The sequence below is a fragment of the Mustela erminea genome, chromosome 11 (assembly GCF_009829155.1).
Source record: "Mustela erminea isolate mMusErm1 chromosome 11, mMusErm1.Pri, whole genome shotgun sequence".
In the NCBI taxonomy this organism is placed as follows: Eukaryota; Metazoa; Chordata; class Mammalia; order Carnivora; family Mustelidae; genus Mustela; species Mustela erminea.
This window is the reverse complement of record NC_045624.1, coordinates 34,842,750-34,866,934: the sequence shown is the minus strand read 5'-3', so window position 1 is coordinate 34,866,934 and position 24,185 is coordinate 34,842,750. Positions and strand designations below refer to the sequence as shown.

The 24,185-nt window shown below is 35.6% G+C and overlaps 1 protein-coding gene across 20 annotated transcripts in view; it reads left to right on the top strand.

The window, feature by feature from the left end:
- Window positions 1-24,185, top strand: part of FOXP2 (forkhead box P2) — a 544,701-nt gene that overhangs the window by 394,009 nt on the left and 126,507 nt on the right. For 15 of the 20 annotated variants that reach the window (XM_032305207.1, XM_032305212.1, XM_032305203.1 and 12 more), the window contains one exon: window positions 100-189. In XM_032305207.1, coding sequence (XP_032161098.1) covers window positions 100-189 — 90 coding nt within the window. Of the gene's footprint in view, window positions 1-99; window positions 190-3,841; window positions 3,900-24,185 lie in introns of those variants that run through there. The other 5 variants (XM_032305223.1, XM_032305222.1, XM_032305221.1 and 2 more) reach the window with 2 other exon arrangements.

Sequence of the window (24,185 nt, the reverse complement as noted above, 5' to 3'; positions counted from 1 at the left end):
CATTGAAGCATTTTACTATTAACTAAGCAATAATCAGTTATTGATAATCAATTTACCTGTCAACAAAGTATTTAGATATTGCTCCCTTTTTACTTCTAGGCTCTCCAAGCAGCAAGACAACTTCTCTTACAACAGCAAACAAGTGGATTGAAATCTCCTAAGAGCAGTGATAAACAGAGACCACTGCAGGTTAGTAAAGCATTCTTGTCCTTGGGATCTTATTTTAAAAGATGCTCATAATGATAACAAATGTGCAGACCCAGTTGTCTATATTCAGAAAATTTTTACATTTGTATGTCAGTAATTTTAATTCAAAGAGAGAGCTCATTTTATCTTCTTGAAAGGAAAACAAAATTTCTATTCCCATAGATTTCAGAAGTCTACAAGGCCACTTATTATAAAAATTATATTAAAAAAAAAGCACGTTTGGTAAACGTAGGCTTGAGAAGTTTTGTATAAGACTCACTTGTGGGATTTTAACAGAATTTTATTCACAAACAAGTTAAAGTAAAATGTGAAATTTCTTTAAAAGCAAAGCCATAGTAAGATGGCGTGGAAGGAGACAAAGCAATCTTAGACAACCCTCCGCAGTTGTATCCAAGTGACAAATGCAGAAAACCTCCAGAGTTGCCAAAAAAACTGTTTGAGTTTGCCAAGGAGTTATTGCTGTTGCTACAGTTATAAAAACACATTCTGGAGTTTGTTGTCCTTATTCACTATGTTTGTCCTGTGAAACTGATAGTATGTATGTCCTTTAAAGTAACTTTTTGTTACGTAATATAACCATTGTTTTATATAATCTTACCCGGAGTATGTAGGACGTTGTTTGGGGGGAAGAAACATTTTTAGGGTGTAATTATTAAATGTTTGGAAGGTAGAATCTGAGGTTACATAAAACATCTTTCAAAATGTTTATCAGCTCTGTTGAAAGATAAGCAATGTTTTTTCCTGCATCATGTGCTATGTACATGTCTAATAAGGCAAGCTTAGTTTGAAAAAAAGTAAGCATCTTTCTTGTTTCTTTATTTTACCAAAATAATCTTGGATTTTTTTTTTTTTAATGGCCTAGCTGTCTATTTTCATTTTCAGGTGTACTCCTAGAGGTTAGTAACTAAGTCTTATATAATAAGATGGCCTCCTAAAGCTTAGTATGTATGACAGAATTACAGGCTACTGATCTACACAATCCAGAAACTACTTATTATGTGAAAACTGGATTAAATTTTTGGTCCCTAGACAAATTTGAGATGAGACTATGTATTCTTGGGAACAAACCCATTTGTGGGAGGTGGGTGGGAAGAAGGAGGACTTGTGGAAAGGGGATGTGTTCCAGTAGTCTGAAGTTCAAACGTCTGCCATGGTTGCAAAAGTTGTATTGAAACAGCCTGAGTTTAAGATTCTTATTTTTTATTTTTTTTAATAAATGTCACACTCTTTTGTTTAAACTAATCAGTAATTTTATGGTGACACACTTTCCTCACCATCATCTCTCCCCAAGTAATACCAGTGATTGGAGTCTTTCTATTGGAATTGTCTAATTCCAAGACAGCCTCTCCATACATTTGCATGACAGAGAAAAATTTACATAGAAGTCACAGAAGATAGCACATGAAATGTTTCCCTCACTGTGGCTTCAGAGGGAGATTTTGCGCTGTTGTTGGGATAGCAAAGGGGGCTTAGATGCTGGCTGCGTAAGCCAAAGGTAGGAGTTTATTGTTTCGACTTTTGGAAAAACTCTACATTCATATTGTCCTACTTCTGTTTTAACATGTCTCTGACAAAGTAGACAAAGTAGTTGTTCCTTCCTCCCCAAAGCTAAGTCCAGTAGAAGTTTCTTTATTGCTGGTTACCAGGGCATCTCTGGAAAGAATGGTTGGGCTTTAGTTTTTCTTTCCTTTTTTGTCTTTTTTTTTTTTTTTTTTTTTTGGGTTGTTGTTGTATTGGAAGGCAAGATTTGATACTTCGTTTAACTAAAATATACATACTTTTTCTTAGATAATACATATAATGTAGGAATATTAATGACTCTAAAATCAGAAATTGTTGCTCATGTACCAGATGTATAAATAAAATTTTGAGCAGAAGTCCTCAATTTTGTTATTCGTATTGTGAAAGGGTGATTGAAAGGAATTTAAATACCTTTTAAGAATTTCAGGTGCTAAACATTACTACAAAGACTTTTCTTGTGTCACTTATATTTAGTGTTTTATGATGCATATTAATATTAACATATCTCCATTGTATAAATTCTATAACTATAGCATTTTTTCATTATCTTGTATTTTAATCAGGTCTAATGCCAAAATGTCATAGGAATGAACAGTTGGTTTTTATGAATGAGAATTTAGAAATAGTGAATGAGACTTAGCTGTTTACTAAAGTTTACACTGCTATTAATATAATGTGAGCCTAAAGTTTTAGTATTTCATAGTATTTGATATTTGATACGTTTAGCAACTAACTATAAACATTACTGGGATTGTGTTTAAAACCTAATAGCATTTTATACTAGTTTACATATGCTGTTAAATGAGGATATTAGGAAATGCTTATCCTTGCATCTGCAAATGCTATTTAATGTGAGTTGCATGCACTATTACCACTTATGTTAAGAAAACGGGTTGAATATTTTTGTTAAAAATTTTAACCATTTAGTATGAAATCAACACTTTAAAACTTTTATGATTTTCTCACAGTCTGGTTCTTTTTCTGCTTCACTAAGAGTTTAACCAATCTTTGAAAATAGAGTTGGTGTAGATTATTTCTTAAAATTCATAAAGATAATTGAACATATTTCAAAACCTGCAGTTGCAAAGGCTAGGTATTTGGTGCTGATATTAGATCATGGTGATTTGTGCTTTTTCAGGCATACCACGTTTTTGGAGGACCAAAGGAGAGTATGCGTTTTTTGTTTTAAAATATAGTTTTGATGGAGAACTATTTCATAAAGTTTGAAAAAATACAATTTTTAAAAAATCTGTTTTGATGGCTCAAGTCACAAGAACAATATTAGGTCTTGTTACACTCAACTGATTTCTTTTAAATGTTGAGAAGAGGTAGCCAAATTTGAAGTGTGACATGGTAAAGAGTCTTATTTCTAGCGGACTAGTATTTATCTATTACTTTCTCATTTACATTTTTTCAGGGTTTTGTGCTACAGATGGCGTAGGTATTAGCCTATCTGATACAAAAATGGAAAGAAAAAATCACATCTGACGAGCTTGAGTATCAATTGTATAGTAATTTCACTTTCATGTACAGGTATCTGAATATATGTATTTGAAACATGTTTACATTTTCTATTCATTACATAAAACACCAGTTGAATAGGTTCAATCAGTAGGTACATTGATTAATGACATATTGATGAAGAATATATAAAGATTGTGATGCAAATGGGAGCTGATATCAACCTAAACATTACCAGATGTTTCTTCTTTACATGTTTACTTTGTACACCAGAAAACATACTATAACTTATCTTGAATACAAGCTCTTATCTTGATTTCTGATATTTATTAATATCTATTCCTAACACTTCCTAAGCTTGGTATCCCCATAGTGGTCCGTAGAAAGAAAAGTTAGCCAAAGAGAATAAGTAATGCTTTCAATTTCATAAAACTAATTTCTAGATTAAATTGCTTCTACTCTATTTCATAACACACATGTACACAGAGACACCCGTTTGCATATGCATATGCACACATGCACACTTCCATAATCTGTAAATTTTAAAATTTTTTTGTAAAATACATTATCAGTTTTCTAGCCTATGACAAATCTACTTAACTTAGTTTAGGTATGAAAATTGGTCGCATTATTGTTCTTGTTACATTTACAGCCATGAGACAGACTTGTGGTTCTTCAACAGCTGTGCAGAGCAGAGACGTAAATTTAAGGTAAATGACATTGCTTTGCTATCTTAGATGAATATTAGTATATAGTACTGTAATCACTTCCTTCATTGTAGGTTAAAAATCTAAGGTTCTCTTTTCTAATAGGTAATTAAACTTTTTAAAAATAACTGTGTTAAATAGTTGAAGATTGAAAGAATAAAAAGCAAAAGTAAATTAAACTTAGGGGTCTTATTCTGACTCTGCCACAAACTAGTTACATAAGTTTAAGGAAGCCACTCAACATTTTTTAAAATAAAGGCCTTGGGGGAACTGATCAGCAAAATATTACAATCTGTGCTTACAGATTTATTTTTTTTTCAAGTAAGTTATAGGCATCTTAATTTTTCAGGAATAGCTGTTTCTTGCTGGGTTTTAACTTAAGAGTTAAGGAGTATGATTGTTTGTTTGTTTTCAGTTACAAAACACGTTTTAATTAACATACCATAGCCAAAAATAATGTTTTGGAATCAAAGTATTCAATCCCCTATACATGGAAACCACTGTGCAAGTATCATTTATCATTATCTGGGGAAACTTTGTTCTGTTTAATGCCTTGAACTAGTTTTATAAATTAATTTTAGGAGAAATATAAACTACACGAAGAATTATTTTACCTATATATTTACTTTGATAATCTACATTAAAATATGTTGTGATATGATACAATCTAGCAAATTTCTATCTTTCTCTACTTCTTCAGTTCAAAATGCTAAAATTAACATCTGCTGACAAAACAAATTCTGCAGTAAATTGATCAGCACTTCTAAAATTTCATGTTCTAGGAAAAAAATCAAAGAATAAGATATAAAATATGAATAATGAAATATATATCCTAGGAGAAAATACTAATTGTAGGTCTAAAATTAGACATTGATAAATATGTTTAGGAAATTATAAAAGTTCATGCATACATTGGTAAAGAATACTATTGAATATTTCCTCTTCAATGTAATTTCTGATTTCTAGTATGTAAGAATTAGAAGCTAAAACATGTTTTGTTTCAAAAACTGAAAGTAACATAATAAAGAAATTGGCAGTATGGTTTAAGTAGGGCAATGTACTGTGATGCAGAAAATTTAATAATAGTTTTTACTTTTTTGTTATTCATATTTCCTGTGTATCAAAAAGTTAAGTGGTATCTCTAATACATTGTTTTGATATCATAAATTATAAATTTTTAAAAGTTTAACTTAAAAACTATTCACAAGGACTGATTATGCTTTGTATAGTTCTGATTTTCCCATTACAGTAGAGAACATTTCGTAAAAGGCAGCATGAAATAGGTAGTTTTACAAGAATGTTATAGAACAAAACCTTTCCCAAAATATTGTGATGTTGCCACCTGTAGCCAGCTGCTCAAGGCTGACACCCTGTGGAAGAGGCTCTAGGATGTCCAGTCTATCACTGCTAAGTATCATTATGTGGAAAACTTGTGTATGATCTAATCATGGCATATAGGAAAAAGAACATGTGTTTTGAGTCTGAAGCTCACCTTGCTTTTAATCAGTTAGTAGGACTTTGGGTAGAGTCCTTGAAGTCCATCTCTTGGAGGCTTTTACCTCATCTCTAGAAACGGAATAAGGATACCTATCTTGCAAGATTGTTATGAAGACTAAAAAGAATATTATATAAAGTAACTAGCATAAATCCTTGCACTTATAATGAGTTAATAAGTAATTCCCACTATGATAAGCTCTAGAAAATTGATATTTAATCCAAAGTTACACATATTCTATAATATGGTTACTTTTGTTTGGCCATAATTTTCACTATTCACTACATATGCCTAATTTATAGGAAAGCAGCAGTGAGTGTTTTAGGTACTACTCAAGTATCTCTCCCTTCTAGAGAACCCCAAAGCATCCATATTTCACACTTGCCACACATAAACTTACATTTTAATATTTATCTTTCCTACCAGACTCTGAGCTCCGTGACAGCAGGTACTATGAATGTCCTGCTCATCTCTGGTGCCTAATGATGCCTGGTGAATAATAGAGCTCAATAAATACTTGTATAAATGCTATGAGCCCTAAATGCCAAGCTAATAAGTATGTCCTGTATGGTTTAGGTAGCCGGGACCTGAAAGTCTTTTGATAAGCAAGTGATATGATCAGAGCAATGTTTTGTGAAGATCTAGTCGACAGTGGAGCATTTGGAGAATGTTTGGGGGGAGGGGAATTGAGAGGGAGCTGAAATAAGGATAAACTTTTAAATAATTGTTTCGATAGGCATATGATGAAGTGAGCCTTAGACATCTTGAGTTTGAGGTAATGGCAAGAAAAGTAAGTTGAAATAGCAAACATTAAGAAAATTACAACTTGCCAGAGAAGTTATAGCCAGAGACAAGTATTTGTGAAATAATCCAGAAGTGATAGATAAATACATGAGAGTGAAGATTTCTGGGAAAGATGATTTACCAAGAGGAGCTCAATAATATCCACATTTTTTAGAGCAAGAAGTAAAAAGCAGAGGGGGGGAGGGGGAAAGGAAGAAACAAATTAGCATTTAATATATCAAGGAAGGTCAAGGAACAGAGCAGGTTTTAAAAGATGGAGCTTGTCAACCATAACAAGCAATGTTCATGGGGATGACCATTTTCATACATACAATGTTGAGTTGCAACATTGGTGATTTTTAATCTCCTTCTTTCTTTGTCATTCACCAGTAACTCTTAGGATCTGCAGTACTAAGGTGATCAATAATGAAGGGGGAGGGATGTACTTTAATGTTAATGTTAAGTAGAAAATTGAGAATTAGTAAATGTACTTTTATTTCTCAGATTTCTGTGTGTCTCTAATTGCATAAGTAAATGTGTATTGCATATCTAATACTGAGTTCCCATAAATTAAATCTGGAAGAAAACTGCTTTCCAGGAGGTTAAATTTTCTCTTTTCTTACCTACCCAAGCATGTGTTTCATTGTGTAATCCACTAGGATTCTAAGAACATATTCCCTTGACTTCTCCATCTTAACTAAAGTGAGAGGAAGGAAGAAGTAGAACATTAATATTGTTAAGGGAGCTCTCCATAGGATTTAAGACTTAGGCTGTGAATTTTATCTTAAGATGTTTGGAGGTGGTGTACAAGCTAAATTGAATGACAAAGTGAACAGTGTGAATACATGATTAAAGACAAAAAGTGAAATTATTTTGAAATTCACTTACATTTAAGATTCCTTGTGTTTCCTCAGTGGATTCTATTCATGTTTCTATCATCCTGCATTCTACATTTCCAATTGGTTTTCTTAAAATTTCTCTGCTACCTTCACCTTTTCTACTATACTCTTTCTTCCTTTCTCATCCTGTTCTTTTCTCTCATCATGTAATCTTGTCCAGTTTGCTTAATCTCTATCCCTTCAGTCACAGATTAAGAAAAGAGGAATTTTAAATGCCTGTAATTACTTAATCTATCTTGATCCTAAAAGATATTCCAGCATATCATCTTACCAACAAAATAGGAAAACTGTGCTGCTTCTTACAATCCAGTATCTGATATTTAGTTCCTATCTTGCCCCAAGAAAAGTTTCCATCTTGCTTTTTTAAGTTGTAGTTTTAGTATGAAAGGAGCTCTGCTCTTGAATATCTGGGCTCCTTAGAACCCTGGGGTATTTTGTTGAGTGCTAGCATTCTCCTGTTACTGATAACACTTACAGGTGGCTCTTTAAAAATCACCATCTGAGGGGCGCCTGGGTGGCTCAGTGGGTTAAAGCCTCTGCCTTCGGCTCAGGTCATGATCCTGGGGTCCTGGGATTGAGACCCACATCGGGCTCTCTCCTCGGCGTGGAGCCTGCTTACCCCTCTCTCTCTGCCTGCCTCTCTGCCTACTTGTGATCTCTCTGTTAAATAAATAAATAAAATATTTAAAAAAAAAATCACCATCTGAATGGTTGCCATCATTCCTTAAATCCTTTCCTTAGATTTTCCAGAAAACTCATTGGAAGATGAATATTCAAACTAGAATTGTTTGGGATAGTTATATTAATTGGCCAGTTTTTCATGGAGATCTCAAGTTGTGCTGATTATGATTATTTAAATAATGCTGAATTTGGAAGTACAGCATTTTGAAATGATCAAACAGAAGTATAATGAATTGTTCTTTCAAAAATATTTAAGTCACCCTACCTTAATAAGAAAATCATATAAGCTCATTATAAGAATCTAACGCATTTTAAGTTAAATTATGGTTGGGCACTAAGTTACTTTTCCCAAAGGCACTTAATAAATATTAATAAATTGCTATAGTGTAGTAGATTTTTTAAGATAAAAATTATATCTCTGATTAGATAAGGAAGAAACCACTCATGAGAACTAATTATAGTAGACCCTTGACATTCACGAGGTATGCATCCTGAGATCTTCATGAACCCTCAAATTCAAGAAATTCCCAGTTCGAAAACATGGAGAGATCTCTGTAGGCTTCCTTCCAAATCCTGTTCTTATTCTGAATCAGGCTACCATTGTCATCTGCTGAGTATAGCATAAGTTAACAGCTTCCAGCTTTCAATAAAGTTTACCTCTTGACTAATATCATTTTTTAAAGAAGAAACTTCTTCTTCTTCTTTTTTTTTTTTTAACATCACAGGCTGTCCTCCATCAATGATAACAGGTAGAGAACAGCAAAACTACATTCATGATAGAAGAGTCCATGGGAGTGAAGGGGTTAGTTTGTGTTGGTGAGAAGTCAGCAGTCTTACTGACTGCATCCGCCTCCTCCCAGCATGCTTGGTTCACTTTCGTGGACTGACAAATTTTAGAAGTATAATGCCTGAAACCTTGCAACTTGGTTGTCTCAAAATAATCAGGCCAATCCTTAGCCTCTGTGAACTTTGAGAATCCACTGAGCTCGATCTTGCACTCTAGCCTATGTGGGAAAGAATCCAAAGCGAACAAACAAGTTTCCCCACCTTACTTGCTGCTATTTTATGTGAAGAATTGAAAGAAGCACTGGATATTACTGTTAACATTTCTTCCTCCTTAATTTTAAATCTCAGGGACATTAATAAATGACCTGGAGTACTCTTTTCAGAGCAAAAGTTGCCTGGAATGTTTTTAAGCATGCACAAGAGGGCAGTGTCTTAGGAATGAAAAGACCCTATTAGAAGTTCAGTAGAGGCATATCTTGAAAGAAGTTGCTGTGGCTGATATCGAAGAGATTACTGCCTATGTTCTCCTCTAGGATTCTGATGGATTCCTGTCTCACCTTGAGGTTTTTTATCCATTTTGAGTTTATCTTTGTGTACGGTGTAAGACAATGGTCGAGTTTCATTCTTCTACATATAGCTGCCCAGTTTTCCCAGCACCATTTATTGAAGAGACTGTCTTTTTTCCACTGTATATTTTTTCCTGTTTTGTCGAAGATTATTTGCCCATAGAGTTGAGGGTCCATATCTGGGCTCTCTACTCTGTTCCACTGGTGTATGTGTCTGTTTTTATGCCAGTACCATGCTGTCTTGGTGATCACAGCTTTGTAGCAAAGCTTGAAATCAGGTAGTATGATGCCCCCAGTTTTATTTTTGTTTTTCAACATTTCCTTAGCAATTCGGGGTCTCTTCTGGTTCCATACAAATTTTTGGATTATTTGCTCCAGCTCTTTGAAGAGTACCAGTGGGATTTTGATCGGAATGGCATTAAAAGTATAGATGGCTCTAGGCAGTATAGACATTTTAACAATGTTTATTCTTCCGATCCAAGAGCATGGAATGGTCTTCCATCTTTTTGTGTCTTCTTCAATTTCTTTCATGAGTGTTCTGTAGCTCCTCAAGTACAGATCCTTTACCTCTTTGGTTAGGTTTATTCCCAGGTATCTTATGGTTCTTGGTGCTATAGTAAATGGAATCGATTCTCTAATTTCCCTTTCTATATTTTCATTGTTAGTGGATAAGGAAGATGTGGTCCATATACACTATGGAGTATTATGCCTCCATCAGAAAGGACGAATACCCAACTTTTGTAGCAACATGGACGGGACTGGAAGAGATTATGCTGAGTAAAATAAGTCAAGCAGAGAGAGTCAATTATCATATGGTTTCACTTATTTGTGGAGCATAACAAATAGCATGGAGGACATGGGGAGTTAGAGAGGAGAAGGGAATTGGGGGAAATTGGAAGGGGAGGTAAACCATGAGAGACTATGGACTCTGAAAAACAATCTGAGGGGTTTGAAGGGGAGGGGGGTGGGAGGTTGGGGTACCAGGTATTATAGAGGGCACGGATTACATGGAGCACTGGGTGTGGTGCAAAAATAATGAATACTGTTACATTGAAAATAAATTTAAAAAATAGCTATGAAAAAAATGTAAATCACAAATTAATTAATTAATTAATTAATTTTTAAAAAGAAGTTCAGTAGAGGAGTAGAAGCTTTTTTTAAATGACCATGGTTTGTTGGCTGTTTGGCCCAAGCATTCTGAGCTTGATAGTTTAGTCCTGAAATGAGAAAGTCCCTGTTTACATTCAGTTAACAGTTCAGTCTCATCTGGCTTACCTAAAGGTATTTGGTGGCTATTTTTTTTTTTAAAGCCTTTGTTGTTTGATTGTGCCGATTTTTTAAAAAAAGACTTTATTTATTTGTCAGAGAGAGAGAGAAATAGAGAGGGAGCACAAGCAGTGCAAGTGGCAGGCTGAGGGAGAAGCAGGCTTCAAGCGAGCCCAGTGTGGGACTCCATCCCAGGACTCTGGGATCATGACCTAAGCCGGAGGCAGACGCCTAATGGACTTAGCCACCCAGGTGTCATGATCACGCCAATTTTTATACTTTTATCAGTATAGATGTAGAACAGGTGGTACCTAATAGGTAAGCATTATCATAACACAAAATAGGCAGAAGATTCCTTTGCACAGTGTATCAATTCTTACACTTCTGATGCTAACACTTGCACTGCTGTAAAAACTGCCACCTTGATATCTTCTACTGTGAGTGCTACTGCAAGTTCTCAAGTGATAAACCAAGGAACGCACTGAGCATTCTGATGTGCTGACAGGAGGAAAATCTGTTGTCTCGCAGAAAAACTCTAGTAAATTCTTCAATAGAATATCTTTGTAAAAACAAACCAAAAAAAAAAACCCCACAAGGAATAAAGTCATTCTCTTCATATTCTGCCTTTCTTCCCATAGAACCAAGCATGTGACAGACATTTAAAACACACTAACTGGTGATTCCAATATGATTAAAGATTTAGTTTCTCAAAAACTAGGGCATCATTGCCAGGTTTTCTCTTTATTACAGGAAAATGTATTTCCCTTAATCAGTAACAATCCCTAGTCTCCTACACAGTCTTAGACTTCATTTAGTCCCATGATTTCCAGATGCAAGCAATTCCTTGAAAACCTCTTAAAAAATGGAGAATGTAGGGTCCATCCCAGACCACTGGGTAAAACTTTGGAGGGGATGGGATTTTGGAAAATCAAAATATTTTAGACTCTCTAGAAGATTCTAATGCAACTGGTCTATGGAGTAGTATATGCAGGAACCCTGAACTACTCTTCTGCAACAGTGGGTTCCTGTAATAAAAAAGTACTGAACCTGAATTCTCCTATTAATATACTGTGTTATTTTTCCCCTCTGAGACTCTGTTTTCCAACCTACATGATGAAAAAGCTGAATTAATGATACTTCATGTTCCTGCCAGATTTAGCACTCTTTGAATCTTTGTCCTCTGTTTTGTCTTTCTTTGTTTGTTTGCTTGTTTATATATACATATATCCTTAAATCTGAGCTCATTAAAAAGGCCCCAGAGTGGGCTTTTTGAGACGTTTGTTTATTTTTTCCAGGATCATTTCCAACAATATTGTCAGGATTTTTATTTTTACTTTCAGTTAGTTCTCATCAGTACTGTTAGTCAGTAAAATCTTCACTAATTCTGTCTCTTCTTATCTTTGGTTTAAAAAAAATAATATGTGGGGGTACCTGGGGTAGCTTAGTCAGTTAAGCTTCTGACTCTTGATTTCGGCTCAGGTCATAATCTCAGGCTGGTGATAACAAGCCCCTCTCAGTGTAGAGTCTGCTTGAGATTCTCTCCCTCCCTCTGCCCCTCCCCCACTCACTTGCACACACTCTTTCTCAAAATAAATAAATACATAAATAAATATAAAAAATAAAAATTAAAAAATAATATCTGCTTTCTAAAGTCCTCAGTACAGATCCACCATGCCCAGTTGGCTTCCCTTTCCATGTCAGAAACTTTAAGGAAAGGCTCATTGGCTTCAAAGACAGCTGTCTACTGCAATGGCCCTTTCATACTGATCTCATTGTCCACCACACACTTTTTACATGTTAAATGAGTAGCAGTTTCTCTAACATTGCTTTATGAGTGTACAAAGCTGACCCTGCCTTTCTCTTTCTCAATATACACTTTCCACCTTCATCTAGAAAACTTCTGGGTAGCTTTTAATTCCCATTGTCATCTACTCCGTAAAGTCTCTTTTGATATCTTCTCCTGCCACACACAAAAAAATAGAATTTATTCCCTTTTATACATTAGTTCTATGTCATATACCTACCCCTATTTTTGTATGTATCACACCGAATCATAATTGCTATACACTCCTTGAAAGCTGGGGCAGTCTTACTCAACTTCATGCTTCCAATGTCTGGCACATGGTATATTTTGTGTAAATATGTGGTGTCCATTGACCAGCTCTAGTCTGTTATCAAGTTCCCCCTTTCTCAAAGGCTCTGGGTATGTTTAATTGGTTGCACAATGGGACATCTCAACTCAGATCATTGTTTTCAAAGAAAATTATTTATCTCTCCCTACCCTTATCCAAAGTTTTCATCAACTTTTTTTAATTGTGTTCTTCCATCTCCAGGCATAAGCCCTTCTCATCTAATTGGGCCATATTCTTCTGCCCTAATGCAAAAGTTGCCCTTTTCTTCAGGCTCTCAGCATGGCACAAAAGGCTATCTATCATCATATACCTGATACATTATACCCAAGACTTAATCCCTACTGCTTACTGAACATGCTATGTATGTATTTATTTATTCATTCATTCACAGATATTTATAAGTTGTTTCTTCTATACCAGGTACCTTCCAGGGCACCATGAATTGAAAGAACTCTGATACCTACTTCCTTTTGTTCCTCTCTCTCCCTCTGTTTAGAACTTCGTTCCCACCCACCCCCTTTCTCTAGTTACCAAACTCCTACACAAACTTTAAAACCCTATTCCCTCAAGTCTTCTCTGACTTGTCAGAGAGAAATAATCCCTCACCCATATGTATTTCCAGAACCCATATCACACTTTTATTTTATTAACCCACATATATTAGTTATAAAGTTTCAGTTATATGATTCAGGTGACATTACCAACCCCCTCTCAGGTTGCTAATAGATCTTATCTTTGCTATAGTTAGGCAATCTGTTTATGAATAATACTTCAGCTGATTCCTTTTCCTTTGTAGATAATATGTAATATATTTATTTAACAATATAACTAATACTTTTTCCCTTTAACTTTTCTTAAATATTTTCTTTCCTGATTTTATCATCTGTTTTATTAGTTTATATATGTGTAATATTTTGCTTACAATAAGCTCTTTCTTCCCTAATCAGTCTGTTTCTCTTGAATAAGATGTACTGCTTCATTATTCTGTAGTAGTCATGCTTCTAACCCCACTAAATATCAATGATACTTTTACTGGGGAACTGGAAATAAGAAGTCTGCTTAACAAAACTATGTTGGAAATGCACAGGATTACAAATGAGATGTCATCAAGGAACTATACTCTCTATTTATTTATTGGTATATAACTTTTATGAGTTGATTATATCTGTTGCTTTAGTCATATGAGTTTTGAACATTTCCACTAAAATACTATATAATTTTCTGTGAAGTTTATCAGCTGCTCTATTTAGAAATACAGATTTTTTTTTTTTTTTTTCATAAAACATGAACTCCTTAGACACACAGTCCAGATTGGGCTGGTAGAGCTGCTCAAGGATGATACAAAAGACCTGCATTTCTTTTAGCCTCCTGCTCTTCCCTTTTGTGTGCCTTTGTCTTCATGGTCACAAGATGGCTACCCCTTCTCCAGACATAATGTCCATGTTCCAGGCAGAAAGAAGGGGAGGGAAAAATACAAATTAGTGTGTGCCAGCTAAATCACCCCCCTTTTAGTAACAGGTGTTCCAAGAAGCCTTACACAGGAGCTTCTCTTTCCTTCTAGTTGGCCTGAACAGTATCACATGAACATTAATTGCTTCAACTGAATCTGGGAAACTGATTACATTTAACTGGGTACTTCTACACTAAACAAAGTTTGGATCCTTTTCATAGAGGAAAAAAGGAAGGATAAATATTATAGTAAGTACCTAATAGTGTCTGCCACCAACAGTTTACCATGGCCTAAGATATGTGAAAAGAGATTTTATGACTTGAGGTACTTTAGTGACAAGAAATTTTGTTGTTGTTTTCTTTTTCTTCCAGGAAAATTTAGAAAGATACAAATTTATATAACCTGACTAAAGATCAGTGAGTTGTAGGGCTTTATTGTAAGTTTTAGTATTTTTAGTTACAATTGAAGTATTCTTAAAGATTCGGTATGTTTTCAGTACTCGGTAAAGTACAATGCTACATCAGCTAAGCAGAGGTCATTCTTCCCCTCCAGGAAGTTGCCACCGATGCTTGACCCTACCGGTTAGGCACCCTGGTGCAACATACATGGGCAATAGAACAAATACTGGGAAGTTTAAGTAAAGCATATGCATATTTTGCAAGTAGAGAAGCCAGTATTTTTTGAAAGGTGATTAAAAAAAGAGAGAGAAAAACAGTCGTTGAGGCTGAATTTTAAATAAGTTAGGGTCAAGAGAAAGTTTTTCATTTGGCTCTTACATATTAGGTTCTGGAATTGCTGGAAAGCTCAAAAAAGTCCTAACTTCCTTCCAGCTACAGTGAAAATAAAAGATATACTCCATACTTTTCCTGTGTGTCCTGCAATTATGTGTATTACAAGCGACCACACTAGGAAAGAAAGGTACTTGGTGGAGCACCTAGAGGAAGTTCCAAGGAAACCTTGTTCTTCTTCATCTCCAGATCCACTGACTTGTATGAGTTCCTGCTGGGTTCTGTCCTTTGGATACCTCACCCCTGATGGGTCATTTGATTTCCAGCTAAGCCCAGAGCTAGTTAGTGCTGCTCCTGTTTTACCTACGAGGAGTCAGAGAGCCAGAAAGGTTCAGTAAATTTCCCAAGGACTTAGGGTTGAATATAAGTTCTGACTGATTACAAGGTCACCGTTTCCAGCCATGCTTTGAATTGGAAGTGAGTGGGGTACCTAGATGGGCAGCTCTGTCGATTAACCATCAGGATTAACCTACTGATTTTGGCTCCAGTCATGATCTCAGGATTGTGAGATCAGCCTCCCAATGGGCTCCGCGCTGGGCACTGAGTCTGCTTAAGATTCTCTCTCTCCCTCTGCCCCTCTCCCACTCTCTCTCATAACAAATAAATGGAAATGAATGAATCATTTCTTCAGAAATCCTCAGTTTGGGAACAGGTGGGAAGATAGGAAGGACAGAAGTTTCTCATTCTGTCTTCAGCTGCCCATCTAGTTGAAGGTTGACCATTCTGGTGGGGTAAAGAAAGGAAAGTCCTTAATGCTGTATGTGACTCTGCCCAACCAAATGGGGGTTATTCTGCTAAGTGTTTGTCATCCCTTCATCCAGGGCACCGTGAGAATAAGAATTAATCATTGGTTTGAATCTGAGATTCTGTAAATGCATAATGATTGTTAATAATCTTCTCTAATAGGTCCTGCATGCTTTTTGGTAATTATCCAGGAAAAAATTAAAATGAGTTTAGTCCATCTTCTTCTTAAAATACATGGTTTATGGAATTAGTGCAACTGGATTGTATCTTTCAAACAAAGCAAATAGTATAATGAACTTTCCTTTAGAGAAATACATCATAAATGTGGAGAGCAAAGAGAGTAACCCAAATAACCATATTATTTTTTATTCTCTGTAGTAAAATTATGATCTTTTTTTTAAAGATTTTTCTACCTACTTTTTATCTTGCTCTTCCTGTATGTGGTTTCATTTCATTTCTAGTACTCACTTGCAATAGTCATTTTGCATATCATTAGGCCAGAAGATCAAACCCTAATAGCTTCCTAGTGATAGGCGAGATGCAAGGTAATAGGGAAATGTTAGAAATAGACAATACTTGAGAGCTCGTTTTCCTCTGAAGAACATGTTCATTTCTTTCTTTTTCTCCCTTTCTCACTCTTTCACCCCTCTTTCTTTATTTCATTTCCCCTTTTTCTTTTTCTTTCTCTTTCCCTTTCTCCCCTGCTCTGGCCTTCAGGCCCCATTTTACAACCCCTTTGATAAATTAGTTAGAGTACTGAAATCCATCTAATGAAATACAAAGATACATATACATAGAGTAAAAAAAAAAGACTCAGGTACTTTCTGATTAGTGATTCCTGAGTCTTAGAGGACACAAGAACTTGTCGAAGCAGTGTGTATTAAAAACATGGGTTTCTGATGGAGTGCCGATAAATGGATTACTCACTGCTAAAATGTTCTTGCCATCACTGAAGGCCCCAAATAGCATTGATTCCCAATGTCCCACCAATACAAATGGCTTTGAAAGAAACATATGTTCTCAACATAATTGATAGAAATATTTCATAAATCAAATTAGAAATAATTACTTAAGCACCTAAGGTAGTTGTTTTATTTGGCGTTCCCATTCCGTAATTTCCAGCACGGCTAAACTAAAACAGAGGTTGGCTACTGTATTTTCTCCTCACACATCACCTTTTTTGTTCCCTATTCTATTCAAGTAGATACTTACTTAATTTAAGAAAAAGAGAGTTCTGGAGTAATGTAGAAATAAATTGAAGAGCTTCCTCTATAGAATCTCACAGGAAACAAATGATTCTCCATGCTCCAATGGAAAACCATAGGCTAAAAACAGAACAGCAGTACGATTTCAAAAGTGTTTTACAGTATCTCCATGTTTTAGAATTTACATCCTCAGTTAGGCAATCCATCAGAGAAATGTGACTGAATGCCCTTAGTGTGTTAGACACTTTGCTAGGCAGACACCAGGTACCATAGGGGATTCAAAAGTGTTCTTACCCTCGGGGAGATGGCAATCTGACTAGATAAAATTCAGGATAATAACCATTTTTCTAAGCCATTTTAAACAAAACTCAGTGTTGTAAGGTATAAAACAAAACAAAAAAAACTGCTTGACAGTTATGCCTTTTTAGAGCCGTCTATGGAATAAATTGGATTTTTCTTTTCTCTAAGTGTTTAGTGAGTCAGTCATCCCTCATAGACTAAGCAGAATAAGGTTTTCTTTAATATTGTGCCCCCTCAGGCTTTGTTTGTGGTTCTTTAAAATTTGTTTACGACGGAGTTCCAGATCTAAGAGGGATGCTGAAGTTTGGGAACAAGTCTAAAGGTAACAAGTAATATGATAGAGATGATTAAAGGGAAAATGGAGGAGCCGATCACAAAGGGGGTTCACTCGGATTGAAAAGCAGAGGGAAAAGAGCAAAAAAATTGTTAATAATTTCTTAACATTAAAAAGAAACCATCATGCCATGGGTAGTAGGCATTTATTTTTCTGTATTGCTGGACTAAGGCAAGAGTATAAATTCTGATTTAATGTGAAAAATCAGAGTACCCATGTGCTGAGTCTTCATGACAGTAAAGGTTTTTAAGAGCTATTAACATGTTGTATGAAAAACATAACTACTGTTCTAGGTTCTGTTTTCAACTTGCAACAAGGAAGACTAATTTTATGTGATTATTAAAGCAAGGTGTGCTTGCAAAAATAATTCAGGCAGTTCAGAAAAGCATGAAGAATTGAACTTCACCTGAATCCCAGCCTCCCAGTGATCCTGCTAACACATGTATACATGTATTTACCTGCATCATTATGCCAGGCTAAAATGAAGGCAGTTTTATCTTTTGTAGATCTTTTCCAATGTAAGATTTATTTGCATATTCATCCATTGGAGTATAGCTTAGTTTAGGATTTAGGATCTAGAAAGCATGAAGATGTAGTTGATCCATCAGCGTTCAGTTTAGGCTTTGTAATAAAGGTAAGAGGCCAGATTCTGTGGTGTCCAGAGGGGCCTTGGGTTTGAGGATTGACTCTACCCCTCATTTTGTGACCTTGGAGAAGGCAGTTCAGTTGTGGGACCTCATTTTCCTTTTCTGTAAACTGAGAAGATATGACTCGGTCTCTAGCTCTGAAGTTTATTATCCTAATGCTTTATTTTTAGCAAAGGAATATATCTTCCCTGTAGCTTATATTTACAAAAAATGAGTCTTCTTTATATGTTACATGTCAAAAGCTTTTAACTTTGATAATGAGCTAGTTTTTGTCTTGCTAGCAAAAACAAAAAGAAACAAGATTATTTTAAAATTTAGAAATTTATGACTCATTTATTGAGGTTAAAATATTCTGATACTCAGAGAAAAAGTGAAATTTGTTGTTAGAATATTGTACAATGTGCATATTCATTACATACAAATAGAGTTTTCATTCCATTATGTTCCACAGGCCCCATGACATGCCAGCTTATCTGTTTAAGGTACTTTTCTGTGTGCTCAATTATATATGTAAGGTTTTTAATGAAGAAAAATAAAATACGGAATATTTAGAAATATAATTATATAGAGGTCACAACTGTGAAAATTGCTTTTCTCGCAATCACTATAACTTGGTTTTATTGCCTAAATTATATAGTAATAAAATTTTTTTTGCTACTCCTGGAGTAACCAGTCTTGGTTCTCAGTAAGAATTTGCACTATATTTATCTAAATAGAAAATAGTTCTTTTCCTTTATTATAGTAACTTTTGAAACAGTGGTTTCTAGTACCTTTGAAGCCATGAGTTGAAATAGTTCAGATGCTCTGACATGAAAGATAAAAGAAACTTGCAAATATTCCATTAGTAAAAATGCTTTCTCCTATTTATCTAACCTAAGGGCTATTATTCATTTGAAAAACAGCTGTGAGTTGCCGGAAAGAATATTCTGGGGTCAGAACACCTGGACCATAACGCTGGTACAGGCTATGAGAACTTGGGTGAATCACTTAACTCTTCTGAATCTCGGTTTCTCTTATGATAAGAACTGCTAACGAATGAGCATAAAACATGTCATAGAAATACAAGCTACAGTGAATGTTTTAAGTATTTTTGTCTTCCAATATAATGAGAGCACTCATAAAAATCAGATTCTGAATGAAATACTCAACTAAGAATCCAGCCATTCAGTGTTTACCTCTATGGAAGTCAACAGCGTGCAAACAAACAGATCATCTTTGTTGCTTTAGCTCATTACTGTGCATGCTCTCATTCAATTTTCAGGAAATAAATAGCATCTTTAGAAAGCTCTAATTTCATTTCCCATTCATAATAGAAGATTAAAGAGAGACAGTTTTGTTGACAGATTACATGGTGTCTTATATTCCACCAGCTAGAGTCTAACTGAAGGATTTAAATACTTGAAGCACAAGAATATGTAAAAATAATCAGACTGACTTCCTTTTTGATGGCACTGAGTGTGTGTTTGAATACACATAAACACAAAGTGGATCCTTTACAAGATGAAAGTAAGGCTCTGCTTCTTAAATTCTGATGTAGGTTTCTTAAAACATAAATGGAACCTGATTTAGAAAAGAGATTCCAGGGGCACCTGGGTGGCTTAGTGGGTTAAAGCCTCTGTCTTCAGCTGGAGTCATGATCCCCAGGTCCTGGGATCAAACCCCATGTCGTAGGGCTCTCTGCTCGGCAGGGAGCCTGCTTCCCCCCCTCTCTCTCTGCCTGCCTCTCTTCCTACTTGTAATCTCTGTCTGTCAAATAAACAAATAAAATCTTTAAAAAAGAAAAAAGAAAAAAAAAAGAAAAGAGATTCCAAAAGATCCCATGATTATCCATGTTGCAAATATATTTCCAGATGATTTATTGCTTGATTCTGCATTAATGCATTTGTCATTGATTCTCTGGTTATATTTCTTACTGAAGTTTTCTAGATATATTTTTATTGTTCCTTTGAATCCTTTCTGGTGTATCGCTTCTCGGCCTTTTGGCTAAGATCAAGTGTGAATCCTTTCTGGTATAAATTAAATACATGTTACATGTTGAAAAAACCTCCCCCAAAAAAGAAATCATTACTATCACATGTCAAAACAGAGGAGGCCAAAATGTAAGGGACAGTATTATTGGCTTTATGCTAATTCCACTAATTAATATTAACCAAGTAAATAGTATGGCTTCTAGAGAACTTTTGCCAATTTTTTTAAAAAGTCAGAAAACATTTAAAAAATAAAAGATATTCAAAAAATAAGATGCGCGCGTTACTGTTTGGAACACACATATACCCATTGAGATTAGTGTGATGTGATTTGTCCTGCAGCTGCTTCAAATTAAGAACAGGTGTGGAAGACAGATTATGCAAATACTCATATTAATGTAATTGTCAAATTGGTGTGTTTACCATTGTGCTTTTAAAGAGTAGACTGTACTCCTATTTTAAATGTAAATTAGCTTCATTCTTGAGAGCAGCTATTGGATAATGAAACTTGGTCCTGGCTTAGAAATGAATAATTTCTAATAGACAGTTACACAATTCTACAACTTGACATTTTTCTCTTGGTAAACTGTTTCATATGCTTAAACGTGGCAACTCTATATTATTTTTAGTACCTATATAGTCATGGTGGCTTTGTGAAAGTTTGAGTTGATCCTGGCACTGGGCTACAATTTTCTTTTTCTTATTGTTATGCGTAGTGATTACTGTGATAGCTTTTCCTCTCCTTCCATCTTTTCTAATTCAGAACTCATCTCAGCTGCCCATCTTGGGGGGTCTAAACTGTCAAAAATGATCCTCTGGAGAAATTGCATTATGTTTATTTTAATAATCTTACCTCGTGGAATCTAGTTACCTTCAATTGTATTTTAATTTTTTAAGTGTCACACACTAATTTTGATATTTTAAACCATGTTTTATGAATACAACACAGCCTTTTACTGCCAGTGCACTCATATATCTGTGTGAGGATTTTGTACTTGCTCAGTGTCATGACACAGCATCCTCTGCCCAGTAAAGGGCTTTATCTTGGTCCCCAGGTGGCCTCTTCAGCCCTGTAGTGACAGGTGTCATGGGTGATCATATCAAAGTGGGTGACCAGGCCAATGGAAAGGAAAGCTGAGACATCAACTAGAGACATTAGAGAAGTCACATTTCTCATGTTCCCATTCTCTTGTATTGCTTCTTTCTCTCCAACAAAAGAGAAATCCCAAAGCATTAAGGATTTTATTTCACTTGGCTAGAATATACTCGATGCTCATTGATGTACCTGGTAATATGTTTATTTATCCTGTCTTATTTCAGAACAGGAAGCAGACTTGGAAGGTTAAATTACCTTATCTAATGTCACATAGCTGGTCCTTTGAGCTGCAGCGTGAAGTCAAGTCAGTCTGATTCTAGTTTCTGTGCTTTTTGCCCTGATTTTCATCATTGATAGCATATGGCTCTTAATTACTGTCCAATATATCTCTCAAATTTTTTGCTTTTGGAGGACAAGGTAAAAATAACAGGGATGACAAAGTATTAAATGGGAATACTGCCTTTTCTTGGTTGACTGCATTTTATAGATTCTAGGTCGATTTTTGGTTAAGATAAAGCTGTGGTTCACATGGGAAAAGGATGGGGGGGATGCATGGAGCCCCCTCCAAGGAGGAGTCTCCATCAGCACTACCCTTAGAAGATTCCACTGGAGTTCTTCTGACTTCTCATATTCCTTTCTCTCCCATGCTTCATCATCTCCACCTGCTTGGAGGCACTGCTGAGAAGGCAAGGGGACTTGATGGTGAAGTTGGGCGTTTACCCAACAATGAATAGAAAAATCTTTTGATAGGAAGAAAAAAAAAAAGTAAGGGGCAGGGCTGTACCTCATTGGCATTTTTCTTGGCATCATGAGGGTTTTCTGTATCTAATGGTAAGAGTTTCTGTGACAAAGAGTACTATTTTTTAAATAATTGATCTCTTTCCTATGGGTTTCCTCTCTACCTCCTATCACTGTGAGGGGGTGGGAAGAGGTTGATAGGGAGCAAATGATAATCAGAGATGCCAACAAGATAAGCTTCTGTGTGTGCAGCTTGCAGTCTCTATTCCTCATTAAAGAGTCTATCATTTATCATTATTGGCAAGAAAAGGAGCTGCCACTGAGACCAACAGCGGATAAAAAGTAGCTGATCCAAGGGCTGCTGCTGCTTTCCCCTGCAGGGATCAGAAAAAGAACTGCCACAACTTCTAGTCCCCTTGTCAGTTCCTAGGGTGACATGATTTGAATTGCTCCCCACCAAGGAGTGAAGCACACAGTAAAGGAGATTGTGATGCGTTCTGAATTTGGACAAATGAAAGTTGTGTCAGTGTTTTGTTTTGATACATAATAGATACAGCAGTTGGTCTGCATAGGTCATTCATTGAATGGAGTCCTAATCCAAAAATATACTCTGATGGAAAAGATCACTGAGAGGTAATGAAAGGTCTCGCCCTGGCCACAAACTTCAGGGACATCTAGGCTCAGTGCCTTTGTGAAGGGCATGATGCCCTTCATGAGTTAAGTGATGAATGCTTCCTCTTGGTCCTGCCACTCCCTACTTTTGATATATCTGATCAATTTGGTGACAGATGCATTTTGGAAGTACTTTAAATAAGAGTGTCTTACTTCTAGTTTGATGTTTAAGAGTGTATCCCTACAAGACCATCAGCTAATGTGAGATTTCTGTTCACAAAAAATGAATAACTATGGATACTTTTTCTTGTTTTTGAAGAAAAAGCCCTGAAACAAGTTAAAGACTACTTACTTAGTGCATCTGATTTATTACTGTCTGTTTTTATTCTATGTACTAAATTAGTAGTTTAACTTACTTTATAGTAATTTTATGTTTTTCAGATATGGAAATTATACACAAAACGCAGGGGTGTTTTGTTTTATTTTGTTTTGTTTTGCATAAAGCTAGAGAGGCGTTTGAGTTACAAAATGTTAAATCCCTACCCTGAATCCTTGGGGTCTAACCCTATGTCCATCCATTCTTGGACAGTGTGTCAAGGTGAAAAATCCAAGGTTTATTCTGTGCTCAGCATCTTGATTTGAAATATTCAGAATATAGACTTTCTCAGAAATTGGAAGCTGGTTTAATACATTGTGCCAGCCATCCTGAAAGCCATTTCAATAGACTCTGTACCCTGGCATTTGTTTTAGAAATAATTGCATGCAAATGTATTTTAACATCTGTACTATGTCTCTTAATCCTAACCAGGCATTTTCCATTAGATGTAGTCTGAAAATCACATTAAGAAAAATATATCATCTGTGAAATTATATTCTGAATGCCCCAAATAGCAAAGAAAGGGGCAATATCCAGTTAAATCTCAGACGAAGCATTCCTTTCTTTTTCTGAACCCCAAATTTTAGAAAGTTCATTTCATTTCTTTAGTGCTGCATTATAAAATTGAACTGAGATCTTATGTTTTCTCCAAAGTTTTCAGTGTAGTTTACCACAAAACTCTCTCAAAGATAAAAGTATCCCGATATTTGTCAAATAAGTTATTTTCTTACTTTTGTTTGGTAATGCAGAATTTATTTTTGTACCTTTATGGTGATGCAATTCATACATACTACATTTTAGTACACTTCCATTCTTGCAAGCAGAATTTTCCAAGTGAACTTTTGATACTGAACTGACTTTAAATACTCTAATTGGTTAGTATATTTAGAGAATTAGGGGAAAATAGTAAGGAATAAGACATATGTAGTGTCGTAGAAGAGCAAGTGACTGGAAGGAAGCGCAAGGGAAGTTCCTGAAACAAAAAGTGATTTCTTGCCATCATAAAGATTATCAAAGAATCTCTTGTACCATTGTGCATTGGCCGCAGTTACTTCTTTAGGATGATAGAGTACTCTAAATACCTCAAAAATGTTTTTATGTATTTGACCCTTCATTGAGTCCCTCCAAGAGAAAAGGCAGATGGTGTCCACATTTACTGATGAGAAATTTGATGCCCATAACGATCACGTGGCTTTACCTGATGCTCTTGAAGAGCCATCCTCTGCTTCTCTTTCTGTCCTCATCCCTGCTGCCCTCTCTTTTCTCTGGCTTTGCTGGGCCATCTGTGTTTCTCTAAATACAGCAGGGGGTCGTTTACCTTCCAGCCTTCAGATAGGCTGTTCCTTTGATGCCCCCTTCCTTCACCCACCACATACCCTTTTTGTGTACTAACATCTACTCATTATCACCTAGTCTAAAATCCC